The sequence below is a fragment of the Hydra viridissima genome, unplaced genomic scaffold, assembly GCF_058129835.1.
Source record: "Hydra viridissima isolate aposymbiotic clone 2 unplaced genomic scaffold, HvirCarnegie_v1 scaffold_1, whole genome shotgun sequence".
NCBI classification, from domain to species: Eukaryota; Metazoa; Cnidaria; class Hydrozoa; order Anthoathecata; family Hydridae; genus Hydra; species Hydra viridissima.
The window spans coordinates 8,203,866-8,217,447 of record NW_028324300.1 but is presented as its reverse complement, the minus strand read 5'-3'; the positions used below and the strand labels follow the sequence as shown (position 1 = coordinate 8,217,447).

Below are 13,582 nucleotides of genomic sequence, written 5' to 3'. Positions count from 1 at the left end.
AACACAAGAAATTATATATAGCAAATATTTTTTAGAAAAAAATTCACAAAAGATTGTTGTGGTGAAATTGAAACTACGTTTTAGTTGATGCAATGGTTGCAAAAACTGCATGCAAAGACGATAACTGGATGCGTAAATAAAAGTTGGATGCAAAGATAATAGCTGGAATCTTTAAATTTTTAAAACTTGTGTTAACATAGATAATAAAGATTCATTTTAATATGCAATATACTTGAACTATAGTACTTTGATTAATGGGAAAAAGATGCTAACCACTGGATCTTTTTCATTTTTCTTAGCTATACAATTAACTTTTGATTTAATTTTTGTTGATGTATTGGAAGTTGAAGAATAATACATCTGGCTAGTTCTTTTTTAAAAGCGTATTTATAGTTTCAGGCAAGTCGCAAGTATTTAAAAGCGCTTTTATAGTTTCAACCATATCACAAGTATTTAAAGGAGATTAGCTAATTTGATCACAGCTCATAGAAATTAATTACAAAAATCAGGTGGGCATCGTTAAACTACAATTTTCACAAATCAACACATAGTTCATATTTAAGTATATTTAATGTGAAACAAATAACTCAAGGGTTTTTCTTATTGTTTTTTGGTTTAATTTCGTATATACTGTTTCATAACTAGCTTTGTCAATATAAAAGCTTCGGCCTGTTACATATTTTATGTGTAAAATTTGCTGAAAGCCATATTAGGACGATATTTTTCAGATGTGTAAAGATGCGTCAATGTTTGGGAAGCAATTACGTCTGCCAGCACAAACTTTTCATTTCTTTTGTTGGCGTTTTATATTTTGCAACCGCGTTTGAAAACAAAGTTGGTAACGTAACATCTGTTACTTTGATAACTTTTTTAAAAGATAATCCTTATGAAATCTCCAGAAAATAACGACTAACAAAAGAAAACGAATATTTTAAAAGAAAAAAAACAAATTATAAGTTTGGGTACAATAGATAAAATAGTTGTCGTCTGCCATCTTCCTGTTAGATAACAGAGAAAAGATTTAGCTCTTTGCTTGAAGGCTGATTGTGCATAACATAAGACTAATTTTACCTAAACGTTTGTTAAGATCCTTTACAGTAAAATCATCAAATCAGAAAAAAGATGGTGATCAAGTAATGATTTTATAGTTAGAAAACACATCCAAAAAACCCACAAATATGAATGGTCATCAGAATATTAATATTACTACTTTTAAATCAGATTTTACAAGTTGTACATTATAAAAGTAACTATAAAAACGTCATAAGAGATTAAAGTCAACGACCCAGAAATCAATACGATAAAAACTTGCATTTTTAGTTTAGTTTTGCAGCTCAGCGTTCATTGTCATAAACTAAAAGTCTGTAAAGTAGTTCTTCTAACAAACAACAGTATTTTAAACACTAGTTAAGTCTAACAAACAACAGTATTTTTAAAACAAGTCAATTAATAAATAAAAATCCAAAACTTTTTATAGTTTCTAATTTTCTTTTTATATTTAAGATGTTTTTAAGTTTAAATTAATAAAAATATGAAAATTTTGGGTATTCATTTTATTTTAAATCTTCTTCCTATTTTCTTGTATTAATTTTTTTAGTTAAAATAAATCTTGTTATTCTTCAATCTGAAGATCTTGTTCTTCAATCTAAAGATGGTTTTAACATACACGGTGTTAGCCACTGCATTTTTTTCTACAATACTTGTTTCATCGATTGTTCTAAACACAATTGCATGCTACATTATTGCTCTCAAAGTGAAAACGAAGCGAATAACGCACTTATTTATCTTCAGCATGTCTGTGGGAAACTTGCTGGAAGCCATATTTGGCTTTATACCTCAGATGATCATGGTGCTTCACAAGAACTTTTTAGGGAAAACAACAGTTTGTATTGCGAGTGGCTTTGTGGTTTTTAGCTTTGTGGTAAGTAATATAGCGCACATAACAGGGTTAGCAGTGATTAGAGCAATTGCAATGAATTATCCGATTTTCTATTATACAAACTGCAAAAAAATCTGGTGCAGAGTTGCATCATTGTCTCTTTGCTACCTTTACGGTATTATCTGGGGATCTTTTCCTTTGCTTGGTTGGTCAAAGTATGATTTAGATCTTGACAGTAAGCGTTGTTCTTTGGATTGGGGACTTTCTAAATCAGATTCCTTTTCGTTTATCAAATCAGTTTTAGTATTCTGTTATGTTATACCTGGAACAATAATATTAGTTGCAATGGTCGCCAGCACAAGAGCAATGTCTCTACGTCAGGGACGTGACCTCAAACGGTCTAATCAAAATAGTTCTATGGATAGCTTGGAGAAAGAGTACTTGAAGGCAGTTGTTGTCTCTGCGACGATGTTTTTTATAATATTGACGCCCTATGCTGTTACTGGTATACTAGCTTTGTGTAAAGTTACTCCACCAACATTTTTGGTAACGGTGTCAGCCATGTTCGTAAAAATAAACTCAGTTTCTAACGTAATAGCAAATTGTTTTATTAACAAATCTTTCAGAAAACATTTTTTGGATATCGCTATTTTTAAGTATTTCAGTCGATCATCTCAGATAGCTGATGAACTTATAGCTGCACGATAAAGCATTAAAGAGATAAGATTTTACAAAGAAACAATTAGCAGAAACGAAACGTTTTTTTACTTAAACATGTTAGCCAATCTCGTGCAGATTACTAGATCTAACAATTATTAAAGTTAAAGTAATATCTTGTGTAAGGTTCGCACAAAATTTTACTACAATGTTTTATATCTTTTAAGAAGATCCTTATTATTATGCAAATAAAATTTCTTATGTTTGTAGTCAAAATTTTAGCACTTAAAAGCCTTCTCGGAGCGAAAAAATAAAACAAATTAAATCATTATTTGAGCTTTCTTTTTTATCACTTAAGCAACCATTAATACAATAAAATTCAGATGTAAAGTATATTAAAAGTTATAAATCCCTTAAACGCAGATCATCGTTCTTATTATCATCGCTACCGACCTTCTCATCATATACATCAAGTATCATTATTTCTAAAATATATAATCTAAAGATGGCGACTACTAGGAGCAGAAGAAGCCACACTTCATATCGTTAAACAAAAGATATAAAAATTAGGAGGCAAACTGAATAAAAAAAAAAAAAATTCAAACCATAAATTATAATTAATGAACTTGCTTTCTACTTTCCAAGGTTACTTTTAAAAAAAAAACAGAATACCGCGGCTTAATTATCAGATATAAGCGCAAATTTTATATTTGATGAGCTGCTGGTGAGAGACAATAGCTTACATTAAAAAAATCCTGGCTATGTGGAAAATATTCAGTCAAAATATAAGAAATGAAAAATCAACTTATTTTATTCTTTTTCTATCTACTTTTAATTTTTCTCAAAATATTTTTTGATTTTTTTGCGTTTGCAGTTTTTAAGGTAGTTAATTATACGGAAACTACAACTATACCTCGTATGATAATTTTGAACATGATTTAACATATAAGACATGTGTGATACATAATATTGATAAATTGATGCAGTTTTGTTGTAAAAATTACCCAGAAGCTTTAGTGACACCAAAGTTAGGGGAGATCGGGGCTAATTGGCTTTAGGGGTAAGTTGACATACTGCACTTAACTTTGGAATTTTCCACCAGAACATTCCATAGTTCACATGGAACCTTTATATTTAACTAATTCATTTTTCAGTGTAGTATCAGGGCTACAAGCGCATGCGCATAGAAGTTATAGCGATTTTTGTGTTTTTTACTAATCTTGTAACTTTTTGTAACTAGTTTGTAACATGTGCAAACTTGCAACTTTTTTTATTAGCCCTAAATTCACTAAAGTTATATAACACTGCAGATCTACAGACATGCGAAATCATAAAAGAAAAGTTGACAAAAAAAAAAAAGACAGACCTGTAAATTTTAAAAATGTTACAAAAAAGGATTTTGATGCTATTTTCATAGAAGGAAAGTCTATTCAATCGAATTAAAGGCAATAAAGGATAAGATCAAAAAACATTGTTTCAAGATTACATATTTCAAGATGCACTTGAAATAGATGCTTAACGTTGCTAAATTTATCGCTTTTTATATGATGTGCCAACTTACCCTGAGAGTATAGGCAACTTATCCTGGGCCCGGCCCAGTTCAGTAAGTTGGCACATATTCTTTTGGAGGCCCTTTTTGGGCCGCCAATAATTTTTTTTTAATAATGTTTAACAGTTAAATATGCTTGCTAAATCCAGTGTATTCTTTTGAATTGCAGTTTGATATCTTCAAAAAAATATCACCCAGAAATACACAGAGCTTAAAAACTTAGCCAATTAGCCTCGGTCTCCCCTACACATAATAGAATTCTATGAACCAGTTATAAAATGAATTTATCTTGAGTTCAAAAATTTAACGCGTGTATGCATATCAATCTCTTGCTCAAAAAAGCAACTAAAATGTATTCTCTTATGCCATCGTTAAAATTCGTCAAAAAAGATTTCTCTTATACCATCATTAAAAGCGGCTATAAAGTATCCTCTTATGCCAAAAAACCAAAAATATACTATTATGATATAGCACATGCAAATATTTAATTGCTAGTGTAAAACTATATTAATTGCTAGGTTCCCAGCAAATTTGAAAACATTGCTTTTTTTCCATTATAAATTGCGCATGCATATACTAAAATAGCGCACTTAACAGCCGTGGAGGTTATAATCAACTTTAAATATATCTAGTAACCTCAAATTGAGTGTATAAAAACTGTAAACGCATAAAATTGCTTATGATTATTTTAAGTGGAATATAATCTTAAGTATGCCCACTACCTTCCTTTTCCCTTGTGTGCAACTAGGGACCCGAGACCCGAACTCGGATCCGGGTAGTTGTTTCGGGTATTACCCGCATTTAAATATTCGGGTAATTACCTGAAAGTTATAAAATACCCGTTTCTTTTTAAATCGGGTAATACCCGATTTATTTTAATACCCGATACTTGATACCCGTAGAATACCCATGGAAAATACCCGTTGAATACCCATAGAAATATCCGTAGAAATACCCGTAAAAATATCCGTAGAAATACCCGTTGAAATACCCGAAGAAGTAAAAATAGCCAAAACAATTCAACTCAATTCATTTATTACATTGAATTACAAATAAAAAAAAAAAAAAAGATTGAAAATACTAGATCGCGCGAAAATTTCGGTTCGAGGATCGGGTAATTTTTTAAATTACCCGAATTATCGGGTAATTTTATTACCCGATATACCGGATTATTGGGTAATTTTATTACCCGATTTTCGGGTGTTTCTACGGGTAATTTTATTACCCGATTTTCGGGTAAAGAAATCGGATAATTAAATTACCCGATAATCGGGTACTTCTACGGGTAATATTCGGGTAGCTTAAATCGGGTAATACCCGACCCGAAGGCTTGGATATCGAGTAACTAAAGTTATTAAAATTACCCGTGTACGGGTACCCGCGGGTTTTCGGGTCGGATTTTTGCTCCCTATTTGCAACTTCAACATCCAAACACATCTTTTAAAAATTTTCTTTTGACTACATAAAATTGTTCGCTTCTAACAATATTGTTACAAAATAAGGGGGGGGGGGGGGGGGGAGGGCGCGTTAATTGGCAAGGGTAACTTTGATTTGCTGATCAGATTAATGTTAATCTGCTGGAAGGTTTCAACTAATCTTTGAATAGAGCCCCAAGCCTTCCGTTAATAAAATTACGGTCAAGTAACATAAAAATAAGGACCTATTGGCCTAATTTACGAGGATAGATACTAGCTTAAGCTAAAGCTAGTAACAGTAAACATGACATTTTTAAAGAGGTGTTTTTACAATTTTTATACATATTACTTTTTTAAAGTAAAATTATCATGAAATTGGAGGACGAGGGACACAGCTTTTAAACGGAGTGGGGGGATTATCGCCCCAGAATTCCTCTAACTTCTGCAAAACTTTTGGTAGAATCAAATAACCGTTCAAAAAATTTTGTAAATTTTAATGAAAATTTAGTTACAAGTTTGTATAAACCTCTATAAAATATTTCAAAACATACACATATCTAATTTATACAGTATCTATTTGGTTTAAAAAATAAATTTCGATAAAAAACGCAAATATAACTGATAATTTTTTTTTTTTTTTTAAATGTATAATCTATGCCGTAATATCTTATCATTACTTTTGCAATCAAAATTATTTTTATAAATTGTTTCAACAACCCAAATAATCATTTAAAACACATCCCTCTTCCATATTAAGGTGGTATCTGCCCAGTATTGTTAAGATCTGAAACTCAAACACTTCCCTTCATATCGCCTACTACTAATTTTAACTCAAAAACTCTAAAAAACTTGAGGTATTGAGTGTTTATAGTCCTCCGGCCGATGCCTTGCAGACTTGCCCGAACCTCTCCAGGGAAGACCCAGAAGCACGTCGACCCTGAGTTTGCCTCCCCTTTGAGGAACGGGCGGAAAAAAAAAGAAAAGTATCAGTTTAATACAAGTACACCGGCCTAGCCAGCTCGCAATCAATCCAAGTGACTACACTTGATCTTAGCCATTAGGCCGAGAAGCGATAAAAAACTTGATGTTTGATTGAGATCAAGCAGTTTCTACATTTAAGCGATCTCATTCCCATAAATAAGTTTCTCTTGGAAATTTGATACTTGTGGGTGGAAATTCCAATTTTCATTCTTTCATTTCTAAACATTTATTATTTTATCAATTTCAAAAACTTTTCTATTATCATCTTCATTTCTTTACTCTTTGTTCGCGTTTTCTTCTCTTACAAAAAACGTCTTTGTGTTCCGAGCAAAAGGGTTTGGTCTGCTTTAAAAAAAAATTAAAACATTTGCATTTATGATGTTTTATATATCTACCTACACATTTAAATATCTCCTGATAAAGTACACCTACAGTGTTAATGTATAAGCTATAAATAAAATTAGTAGAAGTTTATATCTTCTTTTCTTAGAGATACACTCCATATTTCACATAAAAATCCCTAAAAAAATGTGAAAAATACAAGTTTTGAATTACAGCTAAAAATAGATTAATAAAACTTTCAATTCAAAGAAATTATTTTAAGGGACTTACTTTTAAACAAATAATTTTTACTCATTGACTGGAATTTTTATATAGCTAGTATACCGTATGACGTAAACGTTGTTTTTCTTGGCAACAGAAAATCGCAACAGAAAAGCTGCAAAGATGAAGAAAATGCAACAAAAAAAGCTCTGGTTTAAAAAAAGAAGCAAAAGAGATATTTATTTTCAAGTTTTTAAACTATATACTAAAAGTGCAGTTTTTCTTGTATTTTAGATTTTGTGATTTTTTCGAAATTTATCTTTTTTTTTTTGCATTTTCAAACTTGCTCTTGAGGTGACGTTTTCATAATTATTTTCCTTAAAACAGCATCATTTATTTAAGAAATGAATATTGCGAAAGGCAAATGTAATTTTTTAGATTTCAACATGTCCTTCTCACTAAGCCTGCCTCACCTTTTCTGCTGTTCGTTATTGTTACATTATTCGTACGCTCACTCGTGTTTTTTCTGAATAGATTTTTATTTACAAATATATATATATATATATATATATATATATATATATATATATATATATATATATATATATATATATATATATATATATATATATATATATATATATATATATATATATATATGTTAATCTTTTACTAATATTTTTCTGAAATGATTTTTATTAACATCCACAACATACCTGCCAGTTTTCATGAGCAAAAAGCAGGTAGATTTTCTTTATCTAAGTCACAAAAGTTATTCTTTAACTGATTGGTTTTCCGTACGCAGTTTACTAAACGAACGAAATTTTTAAAGTTTAATAATGTAATCTTTCTGAACTTTGTTTTTATGATTTACAAATGAAATCTATTAAAAATTTAATTTAATTTCATTCAAACTTTAACGTAATCTTAGAGTCCGCCTTAAATCCATCGAGAGTTTTTCAGTACTGATAACCTGAATCGTAAATTATAAGATAACTAAATACCAAATTTTATCACTTTGGTGCATCAAAATTGATGTTTTTTTTGTGCGAGACTAACCTGGTGTATTAAAGAAAAATATTAAAAAATGTTTCTGACGTAATATTTTTCAAAACTCATAATAATGGCAATGTAATAAAAAATAAACAAAAATAGAAAAATATCTGCAAGTTTCTTAAAAAATTAATTGCCATCAATTACAATTTCAGATGCTGATATAAAGTAGCTTTTTTATGTTTCCAAAAAAAACAAACAAAAAAAACAGTAGAGCTAACATTAAACTAAAAAAGTATAAAATGAAAATTAACAAACTAACGAAAAACCAGCCTGTAATAAAAGTCAACTCTGAGACTTGATTCTTAAAAAATCACAAATTTACAACACAAAATGCTTTGTAACACATCTTTTTTTACTTACTAACTGCAAAAAAGTCACTTTTAGTATTATCTTTCAAATGTCGCTACGAAATCTTTTCAAAGGCGTTTTCAGACAACTTTCTTTTTAGTTGATAACGCTTTCAGATTTTTTTTTATCGGAAGGATGGTCTAAAAAATACAGCTGTACATTTGACTTTTGCTTGTTATCTACAATTGTCAATTAAGTTATAAAATTAATTTTATCAAAATGAACTAAAATCAAAGGTAAATGCAAAAAAAGTGAATGAGATTTAGCGTTTGATGTACAAAATTAAAAATACGAGTTTTAAAAGTTTTTAAACAGGAGAGAGAGCTCACTGAATTGTACTGGATTGTACTACAACTACTACAGATACTCACTGCAAGTAAAATCCATCTCCAATTTTAAAATTTTCTGAAGATCCGACTAAAAATTCTTCAAAACTAATATGAAGATTTTTAAACGAGAGATTGTTTTTTAATTTGCCAAAACATTGTGAACAATTATTTTACAACTCTGCAGGAAGGTCAGATATTTTACAGTAACAATGGCTTTTTTAAACCCTAAACGCAAGCACTAACATGATTGTTATAAATCTTACAACAGAAATAAAAGCTTTTAAAGAGAAATACATCATGTCATCATTTTACCTGTGTTTTTACGATTTGTTACATTTTGTTTTTACGATTTGTTACATTTGTTACATTTGTTTCTTTTTTTTTAGGACACATTGATTTGATGATGGTTTTAACGTACATGATCGTAGCCACTGTATTTTTTTCTACAATACTTGTTTTATCGATTTTACTAAACACAATTGCATGCTACATTATTGCTCTCAAAGTGAAAACAAAGCGAATAACGCACTTATTTATCTTCAGCATGTCTGTGGGAAACTTGCTGGAAGCCTTACTTGGGTTCATTCCTCAAATAGTCATGGTGTTTCACAAGAACTTTTTAGGGAAAACAACAGTTTGTATTGCGAGTGGCTTTGTGGTTTTTGGCTTTGTGGTAAGTAATATAGCGCATATAACAGGGTTAGCAGTGATCAGAGCAATTGCGATGAAATATCCAATTTTCTATTATACAAACTGCAAAAAAATCTGGTGCAGAGTTGTATCGTTATCTCTATGCTACCTCTATGGTTTTGTTTGGGCATCTTTCCCGTTGATAGGCTGGTCGAATTATGATGTAGACCTTGACGAAAAGCGTTGTTCATTGGAATGGAGACTTTCAAGATCAGATTCTCTATCATTTATTAAATCAGTTCTTATATTCTGCTATGTAATACCTGGAGCAATAATATTAGTTGCAATGGTTACCAGCACAAAAGCAGTGACTTTAAGACAAAAACGAGAGTTTAGGCAACACACTCATAGCATTTCTATGGATTGTTTAGAGAAAGAATACTTAAAGACAGTTCTTATCTCTGCGGTGATGTTTTTTGTAATATTGACACCATATGCAGTGACCGGTCTACTAGCTTTGTGTAAAGTTCTTCCACCAAAAATTTTAATAACGGTGTCAGCCATGTTCATAAAAATGTCTGCTATTGCTAACGTTGTAGCCAACTGTTTTATTAATAAGTCTTTCAGAAAACACTTCATAAATATTACTATATTGAAGTATTTTACTAAATCTTCATCTCAAATGAGTAGCAAAGTTGTTCTTGTTGTATGAATGGTTACTATTGTAATTCAAGTCATACTATACAAGCCAAGTATATGCCTTGTAGTTTTTGTAGTTTTTGGTGCTTTTAAACCTTCCCCTCTACAAAATATTATTATGAGAATTCTAAACAAATAAAAAAAAAAATGTGTCAACATTTTTTTAATCTCAACACTTTTTGATGATCTCATCATCTTTTGATGATCTTTGGATTCTTAATGATAAATATATTTAGAAAAGAATTTTGAAATGTCAACCAAGCTATAAACTTTATTCGCTTTGACTAAAAGTTTTTACTTCTAACATTTGCTTTAAAAATCTTTAGTAAATATAGTATCGTTTGGAGAAGTTTATTTGTAATTTTATTATCTTTTTTCTAATTTTTTATTATCAGAAAGTTTACTATCTTTTTACTAAAATCATCAGAAAGTTTTCATCTTTTAGAAAGTTTTCTAAGAATTTCATAACCTTTAAACAAGCTCTTTAATTATTTTAACATTGACAGCCTCGTTTCCTACAGAGATTAATAAATTTATATTGAATTTAAAACAACAGTATTGAATCCATTACGTTAGAACTTAATGAATCCTTTATGCTAGAACAAATTGAAAGATAAACATCAAATTAAGCACATTTAGACCATTTACACATTCAAAAAAACCTCCCTTTTTCTACCAATAGCTGCCTCATACAATTTTGGCATTCTTGATTCACTCATTTTTCTTGTACAATTGTTGTTAGATTCTTAATGGCATCTTGTAGAAGGTCCAAATATTATTTTTTGATGTTGAGCAATTATTTCGGATATTGCGGCTTATAATTCTTTCCATAGCAATTCAATAGGCCCCAATAGGCTGCGACATCATTACTTGTAGCAAGTCGTTACTTTTTTTCTTTATTTATATATTCTCTACATTCTTTTGCAGTTTATTTTGAGTGATTAATCTGTTGCAGAACAACTTAAACTATCCAAATTAAACGTAGCGCTGATGGATTTGCGTTATTTTTTAGAATACCTCTGTAAACCTCCTTCTTCAATATGCCATGGATTCTTGTAAGGTCTCACTTGATGAGACACATCCCCAGATCATAACTGAGCCAACATCGCGTTTTACTGTTGGAGCAATAAAGATTGATGTCATGTACTCTTCAAATGTACGCTTTACATATATTTGTCTATGTGAGCCAAAAAATTGAAATTTAGTTGTATCTGTCTAAAAAGCCTTAGATCGATCAGATACACTTCCAAAAAAAAATTATTGCACTTTGCTAATATATATATATATATATATATATACATATATATATATATATATATATATATATATATATATATATATATATATATATATATATATATATATATATATATATATATATATATATATATATATATATACACATACATACACTCACACTTAACCGCAAAATTACTGCACCACTTTTTAATTCCGACTTATTTAGAAAAATATAATGTATTTCCCTGTTTTATCAATTAATGTTTAATTATCACGCCTTTTATAGGTTTTATTTCCGTTTATTTAGTTTCGAAATTACAGCAGCTAGTAGCATGTTTTGCTGTAACTAAATCTCACTTCTAAAAGAAAAGTATGTATTGGTTTTAAATTGTTTTAACAGTAGAAAAGATAACTATCATTTGAGCAACACATCTGTTCGCAATGCAGCATTCTAGACGAAATTTAAGTCGTGATGAATGTGTTGCATTTGTCACTTTGTCCGATGAAGGATTAACAAATCGCGAACTTATTAGAAGATTTGGAGTGTCTCATTCAACAGTCGGTAGGGTTCTACAAAGGTTTGTAGAGACCAATTATCATGCTAGATAACATGGCCAAGGCAGACCACGACTCAGCTAGCCTATACAGACGGGTCCAGTACGGTATTGAACCGGGGATCTGGTATGGTTATCATCTGGTTTATGGCACCGGGAGTCAGACGGGAACCATACGGTTTTCCCAGGAGCCAACGACACCTATCGAAATTTGTTGTATCAAAAATTGCTCTTATCCGTTTTTGAATTACGATTGTCGGATAAGAACAATTTTTTTTGCTGTTTGATTATAGTAAAATCTTTTTGATGATAACTTTTTTACTAACAATATTTTAGGCATTGTAGTTTCATTATAATGCTTTGGTTATGTTTGCAATAACTATTTATAGATTATTCTATATTGATTTTTGCAAATTGATTGAAACATTAAGTTGAAAACACTGGTTTTGAGTTTTCTGAATGAGATACTGTAATTATACAACGCGCGGAAGCAATTACAAAGAGTGGACATTGCGCAGTTTTCTTAAAATCTAATAACAAAGTTTGAGTGGTATTTTTTTGGACATTTTTGAGTTGATTTGTAAAGTATAAATTGAAGGATAATTTTTTGTGGAGGGGAGATTTTTATTAGAAGAGAAAATCTAGAGTTGAAACGTTGTGTTCGCTGCGAGAAAGCAACAGATAGCTAGTTAATAATTTTTACCGCAGATAATTTATAAAATCTATCTTCATTTAATTTCGAATAAAATTATTTTGGTAATTGGGGAATATTTATAACCTAATAAGATTTTATTACACATATACTTTTTTTTATATTATTTGCTATCATATTATTATCTATTTATTGTTTATTAATTAATCAATTTGTTAAGTAACAGAAAAACATTTTGTAAAATTAGGAAGATATAAGTAACCTTACTATGAGTTCTGACAGAACAAAACGTTGAAAAATTGCTGCTGAAATATAAGTAACCTTACTATGAGTTCTGACAGAACAAAACGTTGAAAAATTGCTGCTGAAATAGCAAGAATTGTAAAAGAATTATCATGCAATGAATCCGAGTCGCTGAATAACATTTTAGTATTTAACTCTTTTAGTTCTGAAAGTAGTTATCAATCATGTCCACTTGTCAACAATACTTTGTTATCCGAGTCTTCTCCTAAAATTCCCGAAAATTCATGCAGGTTGGATGCTGGTAACAATCTAAATTTACCTTTTACTAACTCAATCTTTTGTTTAGAAGAATCTGGTGATAACATCGAATGGAAAGCTTGTTTGGATGATGATTTACACAGTGATGATATTGATGGCAACAACTGCATAACAAAAATGTATGAAAGTGTATCAGATGAATTAAAGCAATCGGCGATTGCATTTAACATATCACATAGTACTATAAATAACTTGCTCAAATTTGGATTTGCCTAAAGACGCTAGAACACTTCTTAGAACTAATCGAAACGTTTTTACTGCTTCTGTAGCTGGTGTTTTTATGTAGGATTAAAAAACTGGTATTCTTTGCTTCTAAATAAATCATCAATTTCATCTGATATTACACAGCTTACAATTCACATAAATATTGATGGCATTCCTTTATTTAATATCTCAAACATTTCTCTCTGGCCAATTCTTGGTTCGATTGTAGAACTTGAAGGTAACAATGTCTTTTCTAGTTCTTGTCATTAATGGTGGAGGTAGCTTG

General features: G+C 30.1%; 2 protein-coding genes and 1 long non-coding RNA gene across 7 annotated transcripts; 2 read left to right on the top strand and 1 right to left on the bottom strand.

Annotated features, from left to right (window-relative positions):
* The first annotated feature begins 5 nt into the window (after positions 1–5).
* LOC145187810 (opsin-3-like) lies at positions 6–2,803 on the top strand. Of its 3 annotated transcripts, none has more exons than XR_016449396.1 (2): positions 6–509; positions 729–835. XR_016449396.1 is itself a non-coding variant. In XM_090077013.1 (2 exons), the coding sequence occupies exon 2, from the start codon at positions 1,793–1,795 to the stop codon at positions 2,585–2,587; it is 795 nt and encodes a 264-aa protein (XP_089933139.1). In that variant the 5' UTR covers positions 10–509; position 1,792; the 3' UTR covers positions 2,588–2,803. The 3 variants fall into 3 exon arrangements, 2 of the variants coding, with proteins under 2 accessions (XP_089933139.1, XP_089933138.1); XM_090077013.1 differs by lacking the exon at positions 729–835 and adding an exon at positions 1,792–2,803 and having other exon boundaries at positions 10–509; XM_090077012.1 differs by lacking the exon at positions 729–835 and adding an exon at positions 1,598–2,803 and having other exon boundaries at positions 10–509.
* Positions 2,804–6,734: 3,931 nt separating this feature from the next.
* On the bottom strand, positions 6,735–7,835 carry LOC149893199 (uncharacterized). Its single transcript, XR_016449328.1, has 3 exons — positions 7,741–7,835; positions 7,094–7,199; positions 6,735–6,826 (listed from the first exon to the last, which is right to left on the bottom strand). It is a non-coding gene; the product is annotated as an uncharacterized LOC149893199 (long non-coding RNA).
* On the top strand, positions 7,138–10,153 carry LOC145188019 (opsin-3-like). 3 transcript variants are annotated; one of them, XM_090076889.1, is made up of 2 exons: positions 7,138–7,295; positions 9,144–10,153. In XM_090076889.1, exons 1-2 carry the CDS (start codon positions 7,208–7,210, stop codon positions 10,097–10,099), a joined length of 1,044 nt encoding a protein of 347 aa, XP_089933015.1. In that variant the 5' UTR covers positions 7,138–7,207; the 3' UTR covers positions 10,100–10,153. The 3 variants fall into 3 exon arrangements, with proteins under 3 accessions (XP_089933015.1, XP_089933017.1, XP_089933016.1); XM_090076891.1 differs by lacking the exon at positions 7,138–7,295 and adding an exon at positions 8,684–8,804; XM_090076890.1 differs by lacking the exon at positions 7,138–7,295 and adding an exon at positions 8,812–8,945.
* Positions 10,154–13,582: the final 3,429 nt, after the last annotated feature.

Excerpts from the sequence above, each read along its gene's own strand:
- LOC145187810 (XM_090077012.1), top strand. The coding sequence starts at position 1,652 with ATGGTTTTAACATACACGGTGTTAGCCACTGCATTTTTTTCTACAATA.
- LOC145188019 (XM_090076889.1), top strand. The coding sequence starts at position 7,208 with ATGAAGAAAATGCAACAAAAAAAGCTCTGGTTTAAAAAAAGAAGCAAA. Across the intron at positions 7,296-9,143 it reads TTTTAAACTATATACTAAAA|GACACATTGATTTGATGATG; the intron begins GTGCAGTTTTTC and ends CTTTTTTTTTAG.